Consider the following 11,327-nt stretch of genomic DNA (forward strand, 5'->3'; position numbering starts at 1 on the left):
TATTTGTAAGAGTGGATTCCAGATATCATTGAATTTGTCCATGGCAAGTCTGCGTTTATATACAAGTTGTTAGGTTGCGAGTTCGTATAAGTTTTCAGCTGTAGAAAGAAGGGAGCCATGTTTTTATTTTTCCAATGAGACTGATACTAAAGACGGATACTGATGAACTGATGGGGTCTCCTGCAAGTTGAGATGGCCAGAACTGTGCAGATTATTCCAAATTCACTTGCACCATAGATTTGAATAATGGTGTTAGGGGAGGGCTAGTTCCTCTGGTGGGGGGACACATTGTGTTCCTCCTGGGGTTGTTCACCCACCTTTGGTCCCCACCCTGCCCTCAGCTCTCACCTGTGGCTCTTAGAAGCTGTCAGCATTGAACAGCGGCCACACTCCGAGAAACAGCTTCAACTGGCCAGCTAAACCAGGTGAGGGTAGTTCATGGATCTCAAACCCTTGGGGAGTTGGGGACTTCCCCTGCATGCAAAGGCAGGTTCTGGATTGAGTGGACGAGACCAGTCATGGGTCCAACGACAATAAGGCAGTTTCTGCCTGTGCTGCAGAAGAAAGTGAGGGGCAGATGGGGCTCATCAACCTGGGAAGGGAGCCCATCTAGGAGAAGGGAAACTGATTATAAACCTTGCTGCCTTGCAGGATATTTTCAGGAGAAGAAAGGGATAAGGAGTAAGCCCTACACCAGGCATCCCCAAACTTCGGCCCTCCAGATGTTTTGGACTACAATTCCCATCATCCCTGACCACTGGTCCTGTTAGCTAGGGATCATGGGAGTTGTAGGCCAAAACATCTGGAGGGCCGCAGTTTGGGGGTGCCTGCCCTACACAAGGTGGTGCCTTGTACGCCTCCTTCCGGCAACTCCTGCAGCCAAGCGGGTGCCAACATATTGCTCTGCTTTCCTTTGGACTGCATTGGTGAGGCTGAGAGTGGGGGGTCTTGTTGTCTGGGCAGCCCAGGACCCCGCTCCACACTGCCCAGGCTTGTGCCGGCCCGGGGAGGTCACTTCGGTGCTGCTAACACAGCAGTTAGACGTCACCCCTGAAGGCACACTCCATTGTCTCTCGGGACAGATGGATGCCAGCAACAACTGTGTTATCGGCTGTTTCATTTTCAGTTCCTTTACGGTTTTTAATAAACATTTTTATTAGATTTTCCAATTTAAACTTCTAATCCATTCTCAAATTATACAAATTATGCAAATATCAATTAAACAATCCAGATCTTCTGTCAAATTATACAAATTTAAAATTGACTTCCCATGCTTCAGACTCAGAAAGCTCTGACCTCCCCCTGTCACTGCTTTCTAATCAATAATATCAGTTTTTCAGTTCCTTTCCTAACGCTCCGTAGCATGGAATTCACCTTTTTCTTCCACGGCCACCGCTCAAGAGTAACTTCAAGCAGCTGGAATAAAAACAGCGGCTTGGCTGGTCGGGTGTGCTATGTGTGTGTGTGGATCTTGTGCTTTGCGTAGCGTGGGAATAAACGTGGTGCCTTTCCCCCTGCCTCCAGTGCTGTGCCGTCGCCTTCATAGAGAAGCTGGATGCCCAGTCCCTCAACCTGAGTGAGGAAGACTTCGACCGCTACATGTCTGGCCAAGCGTCCCCGAAAAAGCAGGAGCCGGAGAGCTGGCCGGCCGACGTCTGCGTTGGGGTCCAGCAGATGTACAGGAACCTTGACCTCCTCTCCCAGCTCAATGAGCGGCAGGAGAGGATTGTGAGCGAGGCCAAAAAACTCGAGCAGGACCTCATTGACTGGACTGACGGGATCACCAAGGAGGTCCAGGAGATCGTGGAGAAGTATCCCTTGGAAATCAAGCCCCCCAATCCGGCCTTGGCTGCCATTGACTCTGAAAACGTGGAGAATGACAAGCTGCCTCCCCCATTGCAGCCCCAGGTTTACGCTGGGTGATGAGCAGCTTCAGAGCAGCTCAGAGACATCCCTCCCTCTATGTCCCCCACCCCGCTTTCTTCTGCTTGGGGAGTGGGCTAAAGAGGGGCAGGAAAATCAGAGGAATTTAAAAACCGGCACATTTTAAAGGTACTGTTTGCTGGCAAGTGTGTCACATGATACTTATTTTAGCCAGAGTTAGCCAGCTACTATGAGGGCTGTGGGTTTTGTGTGTTCCTCGAACCCAATTTAACTTCTTCCTTTTTACACAAATCCGGTATAATTTTTAAGAAACACAGGTGGTTTTTTTCTCTGCTCCCCCTGTTCTCCCTTCCAGGTATGTGTGTGTGTGTGTGTGTGTGTGTGTGATATTTGGTTTGTTTCTCTCTTTTTTTTAAGTGAAGTTTTTGCTGGTATTTTTTTCCTGCTTCAAAAATAAAAAATGAGGTGGTTATCAGCACTTTGCAAGGGATGCCAAGTTGTAGGTAAAAAACAACAACAACTAGAATGGTACTCTTTTATTCCTTCTTGGGGAAGGGGAGGAGAAGGAAATATGTTGTAAAGTAAATATTTAACAATTGTAAATAGGTCTGCAACATTGAGCTTGTGTCTTCACCTGCATGGCATCTGGTAAGGAATGCTAAATGTTGGTTTTTGTTTCTTTGCCGTCAGTGAGTTAAATTTACTCCTTACAGGTTCCCCCCTCTCCCCTGGAATTGTGGGGAGGTGGAATGGCAGGGATTTAGAACCTTGTAGTGGGAAACAATTTGCTTTATCTTAACTGTATACCTTGACCAAGGCCATCTCCTCAATATTCACAATTCCTCGCCCAGTTACTCTGGCCTCCCCTGATCTGGTGCCCTCCTGATGTTTTGAACTTTGACTCGCATCAGGTGTCCTATGCTGGCTGGGGCTGATGGGAGCTGTATTTCAAATCATCTGGAGAGGGCGCCTGGGTGGGTGCAAGCTGAATTTATACAGAGAAAGAGAGAGAGAGAGCTGAAAAGAACCTTTTCTTCACGTGTTGTCCTTCAGCACAACTGGGTCTCTTTGAAGTCGGATCAAAATCGGGCGGGACCCACATGTTTATGAGCCAGTTTTCACTGCTCTAAAAGCAAACAGGATTTGGCCCATCATCAGTGCGGGATTAACCATGCTCGAAAAGTGTGGCCAGCCTCCCTTTAAAAAAAGAACAACAACCTTGAAATGTTTTGTCCTTGCTATTAAATTCATCCTAAGCATCAGTGACTTCTGGTTTTCTTTTGTTTTTTTAATGCCAAACCTGCAAATATCGGAGCATAGGAAGCTGCCTTATATGCTGAGCCAGTCCATCTAGCTCAGTGTTGTCCACACTGTCTGGCAGCGATTCTCCAGGGTTTTAGACGGGTCCTTCCTTATCCCTTTGACCTCAAGGTGCCAGATTTGAGTCTGCAGGGAAAGCAGACACAAGACTTGCAATTTCCCACCCCCTTCAAATGACACAAGGAGAGAAGCTGAGCTTTACAGTGTCTATGGCTTGATGCCGCAGTACAGCACTTTTTGGAATCACCGCTTTTTTGCATGTTTCCCCCCAGCCCCTGGGTCTTCCATCTTACTTGTAGATGTGGAGATCATTGACGAACTGTGGAGTAGATTTCCAAGTATCTTGGTTTTCGAGCAGCTTCTGGAACCAAGGCCAGACAGGAAGTTGAGAGGAATCTGCAGGGAGGGATCAGGAAGAACGTGTGGTTTCTGATGGTTAAATGCCTTGGCTCGCAGGGCAGAACGATACTGATGAAATGAAGAGGAGGCAGGTGGAAAAGAGTCTCCAGAAGTGGGGTTTTATGTAGGAAAGATAGTGAGCCCAGTTAACCCCAAGACAGGATTCTTGGGCTCCAAATTCCTCTAAAAGAAATAATTTAATCATAGGTTTGGAAGGAAACCTAAGGCTCATCTGGTCCAGGGTGAAAAATGAGGCGATAACAAGGCTTTCAAAGTTTACTATTTTTTACAACCTATTAGCATAGAGGAAGTCAGAGAAGACAGAAAAGAATAATAGGATGATAAAATTGTAGAGTTGGAAAGAACCCTGAGGATCATCTAGTCCAACCCCCTTCAGTGCAGGAATCACAGCTAAAGAATCCCTGACAACCTCCTGTTTTAAAACCCCAAATGAAGGAGAGTCCACTTTCCATCCATGTGGCAGCCGCTCAGTTACCCAGGATTGTGAGCTCAGTTGAGTTGCAGTACTCAGAATTCATTCCAGGGCTCAGGACTAGTTCTTTCTAAGCCTATGTCTTTTGCACCAGCTGGTGGATATTGGGGTTCTCGTAAAATAACAAAGTAGATTCCTGCAAGTCTGCCAAAAGAGCGTGAGTACAGCTGTTTCACTGTTCAGGGCCCTTCTCCGTATTTTTATTTTTTTTTGCAATAAGTTCAGACCGAGACTGTGATCCATTTGTGTCCTTGCTTCCTTTTAAAAAGCTTCTTTGTGTTCCTTTATTCTGTGAGCTCTTCTGAGTTTCTCAAAAGGTAAATATTTTTATGGTGTTCGTTCCTTAACCCCAGGTACACAGGTGGAACTGACAAAGCTGACCGCAGAGAACTTGTATTTTACCACTTCCGTTCTGAGAGCAGGGGTGCATGTACCTGTGAGTCCCTCCAGCTGTCGCTGAGGAAATCCCAACTCCCGGCAGTCAGCAGGACTAGTGGTCAGAGGTGCTGAGAGTTGAAGTCCTGCAACATCTGGAGGGCTACAGATATTATCCACCTCTGCCTTAAGTGGGGGGGCTCCTTTCCCTGCCGTTCCTCTCTTTGTGACACCCTTAGGTGCTAATTCTGGTTTCCAGGTCCATACATTCACTCCTAAACTCTGTATCATAGCTGCTGTTACTGAATTGCTGTCGAATGAAATTAAACCTCTTCCACAACAAGGTTCTCTCGCATTCACTGTCTTTTTTGTATAGTAGTCAATGTCTCGTTTCTTAACTCTGGACATGTTAAACCTGGCAGAACTTGTCCCTCTCACTCAGGAAGGTAGTGGAGGCAATGGTGCAAGTGATCAGGCCAGTGGGCCATCTCTTCCAGCATCCTGTTCCCACAGTGGCCAACTGGATGCCTGGGGGAGACCAGCAAGCAGGATTAGAGCACAAAAAACCTCTCCCCTCCTGTGGTTCCCAACAAACCAACTCCAACTATGGAGACTAGTAGCCATTGATCTCTTCCCTGAATTTGACCACTCCTCTTTTAAAGCCATGCAAGTTGATGGCCGTCACTGCCTCCCGCAGCAGTGAGTTCCAGAGTTCAACTATGCCCTGCGTGAAGAAGGACTTTCTTTTGTCAGTCCTGAATTCTCCAACATTCAGCTTCATTGGATGTCCGCAAGCTCTAGCGCTATGACAGACAGACAGAGGGAAGCTGCTCTCTTTCCACTTTCTCTAAGCTGTGCATCGTTTTTTAAACTTCTGTCATGTCACCTTTTACTTGCCTTTTCTTTAAAAGGTCCCAAATGATTCAGCCTTTCTTCATAGGGGACTTGGTCATTCTGGATGATCCTTTTCTGAACCTTTCCCCAACTCTACATAGTGGGGTAACCAGAACTGTACACAGTTATTCTAAATGTGGTACCACCATTGATTTGTATAATGGCACAATAATCAGTTTTATTTTCAATTGTGCAGTTGAACTGTGGAGCATCATGCAGAAAATAGGAGTTTGTGTCCACCTCCATGAAATCTGCCCCTTCACAATTATGAATGGTGTAAGAAGTGGATCCTGGGCCTACAGTTGTGATTGGACTTGTGTCGCCCTCTTACTCATTTTTCTGTGTGATGGGAGCTCGGGTCCACATCAGCTGGGACCACCCAGCTGTCAATCACTTGGCGTCATTATGGCGCTAGATGATTGGCAGCTGCGTGGGCCTGTCTGCTTGTGGGGAAGGTAAAGATCTAGCCCGGTGGGACAAAACATTTTCCCACCTGTGCTCTTAACCACTACAGCACAGCACAGCACACCCTTTTGCTGATGGGTTTGGTGCAGTGGTTAGAGTTCAAGTCCTGGCTCAGCCATGAAGCTCAGTGTATCAGTCACAGTCTCTCAGCCTAGCCTACTTCAGAGGGTTGTTTTGGGGATTAAATAAGGGGAAGAACCATGTACACCACCTTAAGCTTCTTGGAGAAAAAGGTGGAAATAAATGCTATTAATTATTATTATTATTATTATTATTATTATTATTATTATTATTATTAATTTCAGGTAAGGTAAAGGTAAAGGGACCCCTGACCATTAGGTCCAGTCGTGACCAACTCTGGGGTTGCACACTCATCTCGCATTATTGGCCGAGGGAGCCGGCGTATAGCTTCCAGGTCATGTGGCCAGCATGACAAAGCCGCTTCTGGCAAACCAGAGCAGCACATGGAAACGCTGTTTACCTTCCCGCTATAGTGGTTCCTATTTATCTACTTGCACTTTGACGTGCTTTCAAACTGCTAGGTTGGCAGGAGCTAGGACCGAGCAACGGGAACTCACCCCGTCACAGGGATTCGAACCGCTGACCTTCTGATCAGCAAGCCCTAGGCTCAGTGGTTTAACCCACAGCGCCACCTGGGTCCTATATTTATTTCAGAATAGAAGTAATTAGAATCATAGAATCATAGAGTTGGAAAGGACTCAAGGGTCTTCTAGTTCTACCCCTACAATGCAGGAATAAAATATCCCTGCAATAAAATATTTCAGTACTGCCCAGAATGCTGATAAGCTCCCTGCCAGATTTTAGCCCTGTGGATGTTCCTTTTTTCTAACACTAGATGGCAGTGCAGGGAAAGAAATAGGTGCAAGAGCCAATTTCTCCCCACTTATTCAAACACTCACCTGATGGTACAAATACTGTACGTTTCTTTTTCCTTCCTTTCTCTTCACCCCTCAATGAAATGTGCAGAGAAATTCCAAAGCACATATTGGAGCAATATTTCCATTAGGCCAATCGATGTGTGAAAATAAAAACAGGACACATGCTTTTGAGCATCCCAGGAATGCTTCATCACGCTAGATAATAAAAAAGTATCCCAGGTCAAGTAGTTGGGAGAGCATAGGCTTCTCAGAGGGATTTTTTCACATGTTTTCATTAGTTGGTTGCATCAAATAACATTTAAAGCCTGCCTGCATGCTTGGGATAAGGATCTTCAAGGAAAGCCTTGCCTGCAGAAGGCAGTGACCCTATTATTAATAGTTTAAGAAAGCCGGAGTAGTTCGAGTGTTAAGACTAGGACCAGGGAGACCAGGGTTTGAATCCCCACTTGGCTATGAAGTCCCCTGGGTGTCCTTGGGCCAGTCACTTCTCAAGGTGGCGTGCATGGTTTCCCCCTCTCTTCAATTAATCCCCACAACAACCTTGCGAGGTAGGTTAGGCTGAAAGGCAGCAACTGGCCCAAGGTCACCCACTGAGCTTCATGTCTGAGTTGGGAGTGGGGGTGGGATTTGAACCCTGGTCTCCCAGGTCCTAGTGCAGCACTCTAACCACCACACCACATTGGGCCTCGACACAAACCCAGAGCATTTTCTCTCCCCATCCCTCCCTGAAGCTGTCCGTTACCGTTGGAACATCTGTACGTGGACTCCTGCTTATTACATTCTGGTCATTCTTGAGACTGCATTTCTGGCCCGAAAAAATAACCCTGTGCTACGATCTTTGTGGTCACACAGCTTAAACAATCAGTAACTCTGTTTGTGACCGAACTATCCAGAATGCTCTTGCTGGGAAGACCCTGCCTGTGTCCAGTGAATGTGAGGTTCTTAGCTGTGCCTTGCAAAGATTCATTGCACCACACACAGCAGAAGAATTTCAGGAAGGCAAACTTATTTCTGCCGTTACAAGTAAGTGGGTTGGTTTTTTGGTTGCTTCCAATATTTTTTAAAACAAGTAGCTTGATCCATGGCGCTTCTCATTGGGAGCCTTCCTACTGATCCATAATGAAATTCAGATAGGTGCACCTGGGACCCAGGTGGTGCTGTGGTTAAACCACTGAGCCTAGTGCTTGCTGATCAGAAGGTCGGTGGTTCGAATCCCCGCAACGGGGTGAGCTCCCATTGCTCGGTCCCAGCTCCTGCCAACCTAGCAGTTCGAAAGCACGTCAAAATGCAAGTAGATAAATAGGTACCGCTACAGCGGGAAGGTAAACGGTGTTTCCATGTGCTGCTCTGGTTTGCCAGAAGCGGCTTTGTCGTGCTGGCCCCCTGACCTGGAAGCTATACGCCGGCTCCCTTGGCCAATAATGTGAGATGAGCGCGCAAACCCAGAGTCGGTCACGACTGGACCTAATGGTCAGGGGTCCCCTTTTTCCCCCCTTTACCTTTACTTAGCTGCAATTTGAACCATGTAAAGTTCAGCAGTGGTTGGTATCCAGCAAAGTCATACCCAAGAGTAGACCTGTTGAAAGCACTAGGCTCAAGTCCCTTATTTTTGCTTTGGCTGTTCCTGAGTATGTTCCAGTGTTTCCCAAACTTGGGTCTCCAGCTGTTTTCGGACTACAATTCCCATCATCCCTGACCACTGGCCTTGCTAGCTAGGGATGATTGGAGTTGTAGTCCAAAACCAGCTGGAGACCCAAGTTGGAGAGACACTTTTATAGGGCTGCAATGGGAGTGCGGACAATAGTGAGCTAGATGGACCAGTTTCTTGGAAAGGACCCATAGTTGGGTGGGTAGAGCACCTGCTTTGCATGCAGAAGATCTTAGGTTCCATCCCTTTCCAGGAATGGCAGGGAAAGATCCTTTCCTGAAACCAAGAGAGCCACCGTCTCCTAGTGCAGAGACAATGCTGAACTAGACGGACTCAGGGTCTGATACAGTACAAAAGCAGCACCCTCTCTTCCTGTTTAAACATTCGAAACCATGAGGACCAGCTCCTCGATTTCTCTTTTAAGGGAAAGCACCGCAGCTCGGTGGCAGAGCATACATTTTGCATGCAAAATGTCTCTGGTTCAATCCCCAACGGCATCTCCAAGGAGGCCGGCGGAGACTTCTGCCTGAAACCCGAGAGAGCCCATTGCCTGTCAGTGTCAAAAATACTGAGCTAGATGGAGCACAGCTTTGACTTTCCAGAAGGTAGCTCCCCATGTCTCTTAGAGTGGGGGGATTTGCATTTAAAAAATTTTCCCCCATAAAATTTATACACTGCATGATTGTTTAAAAGCACTTTACGAAGAGGAGCAAACGATAAAAATTATCAGTAAAAGCAGCTCTTTAAAAATTCAAAAGATATCAGCAATAAACAAAAAGCAGATTGAAACATACACCAACATCCTGCGTGGCTGGATAGGCTGGTCTAAACAGGTGCTAAAAAGAACAGCGAAGGAGTCTGGTGTCAAGAGGCAGGGAGTTCCAGAGTGTAGGTGCAGCCACACTAAAATATGGGATTATTTGCACATGCAGAACGGGTTTTAGGTGGTACCAACAGGTACATAACTTCTCTGCAACGGGAGAGGTTAATCTTCAGGCTGGAGAACTGGAAATGAGCCCTGCAAACCCCCAACCCCCCCCCAAATTAATCCACTTTCCTCCCACGTCACAGCTAGACTTTCTCCTAGCCAAAGCCCTCAAAGGATTCCTGCGTCAGGCGGCCAAGTTCCAGAAAGTGCAGTCCGCGCCAGGAATCTCTTTTTCTCTGCTCTCCCCCCCCCCGATAATGAAATATTGATGGGAGTTAAATATTCATGGATCGTTTGCGTCGGGAGCTTTTTAATCCATCTATTAAAGGACGAGAGAGAGAGGCCTTTGATGATGGGGAAACTTTTTGCCAGGCTTCGAAGATCCCTAAATCCTCCAGGTTAAAGTCGGGTTTTTAAATAGGGCCTTCCGTAATGTCCTTGGTGATTTATTTATTTAATTGAAATGCACGTCTGTGTGTCATATATCTTACTTGTCGCTTGAAACACTTGTTTTGGAGGATTTTCGCGTTTCTTCGCATGAAACTCAGGCTGGTTTGCTGCAAGGTCAAAGAAGCATGTGTCTGGACATGATGTGGAGCTACGTACTCCATTTATACATACCGATTTATTAGTTATTTATTAAATTTATCGTTCCTTTTTTTAAAACCAAACTAGCCTCAAGCAACTTGCAATGTAAAACAAACAAATGCATTAATTCAGAAGCATGAGGACCAGAACCTGACTTTTCAAAGGGAGAAACTTGGCCTGTTGCAAAAAGGAGCTTCATTTCCCAATGGCATCCCCAAGTAGGCCTGTGAATGTCCCCCAACTGAAAGAGCTGCTTCCAGTAGTGGCATAGCATGGGTTGCCAGTGCCCGGGGCCATGTGGAGGGAGGGAGGGAAGGAAGGAAACAGACATCCACACCACCCAATAGATTGCAGCCGCAGAGATAAGAAGAGTCATTCCGTTGTCTGGAGCTGTATTGAAGCAGCACCAGGTGTTGATATCTTGTGCCCCTAATAATTTTGTGCTGGGGCAACCACCCCTGTGCCCCCTCCCCACGCTATGCCAATCAGTACTGAACTAGATGGACCCTGTGGTTTGACTCTGCATAAGGCTGCTTCCTGTTTAATCTGCCCCTTTTATTCAGGACTGGACTGAAACCTCGCTTTGTTTTTCGGTGGAAGGACTGTCGGCGAGTCCTGCGACAACGAAGCCGCTTCATCTCTGGATTTCAGAGGTGCTCTGACACCGTCTCACACAGCTCTTCTGAAACAGCGGCAGCGTCGGCTGTCGCCCGCACTTCAGAGTAAGGTGAACAGAATTTCGGCTCGTTGCTTTTTGAAATACAGCGGGGGCTTGACAAGGGAGCCCCCGCCGAGCTGTGGAGGATGCACAGATGTTCCTCGGAGAGGTTCCCCCTCACTTTGCCTGCCCTGCCTTTGCATCAGGGAATTGCAGCTGCAATGATTACAGAGGGAAAAAAGAGACACCTTGAAAAGTGGTGCCATTAGGTACCTAATTTCTAAGCTTTAAACTTTAAAGTGGTGGCGATGCTCAGAACGTGGCAAAATCTCCCCACCCTCCAATATTTGTCCTTCACATCTACATCATTGATGTGGATATTGTGTTGTTTTTGCAAGAGGTGGAAAGGAATTGGATGCGTGTCACTATTTTGGAAGGGAGCGGCAGGCAGGGGGACAGACGGAAGTTTTACTGATCTATTTCTGAGCCCCCAAAGGGCCCTACAAAGAACGATAGCAGCAGCAACAACAACAAAACGAGCACGGTGCCATCAAGCACAGCAGAATTGTTAGGTTATACTGTATATCAGACTGGCAATGTGTTAGGATCATAGAACTGTAGAATTGGAAGGACACCAAGGGTCATCTAGTCTAACCCCCTCAGTAAACGATCAGCTAAATAATTCCTGGAAGGTGCTCCACCCAACCTCTGTGTAAAAAGCTCCCACAAAGGACAGTCCACCACTTCCACTGTTTGAACAACTCCTGCTTTCAGAA

At 46.9% G+C, this 11,327-nt stretch overlaps 1 protein-coding gene across 5 annotated transcripts in view; it reads left to right on the forward strand.

The window, feature by feature from the left end:
• The window catches only part of RABGEF1 (RAB guanine nucleotide exchange factor 1), a 34,187-nt gene extending 29,369 nt beyond the window's left edge, over window positions 1-4,818 (forward strand). For all 5 annotated transcript variants that reach the window (XM_035139230.3, XM_088657882.1, XM_035139233.3 and 2 more), the window contains one exon: window positions 1,525-4,818. In XM_035139230.3, the coding sequence (XP_034995121.2) occupies window positions 1,525-1,923 (399 nt within the window). In that variant the 3' untranslated portion in view covers window positions 1,924-4,818. The remainder of the gene's footprint in view (window positions 1-1,524) is intronic.
• The last annotated feature ends 6,509 nt before the right edge of the window (window positions 4,819-11,327 follow it).

This window comes from Zootoca vivipara, chromosome 14, assembly GCF_965207765.1.
Source record: "Zootoca vivipara chromosome 14, rZooViv2.hap1.1, whole genome shotgun sequence".
Lineage (NCBI taxonomy): Eukaryota > Metazoa > Chordata > Lepidosauria > Squamata > Lacertidae > Zootoca > Zootoca vivipara.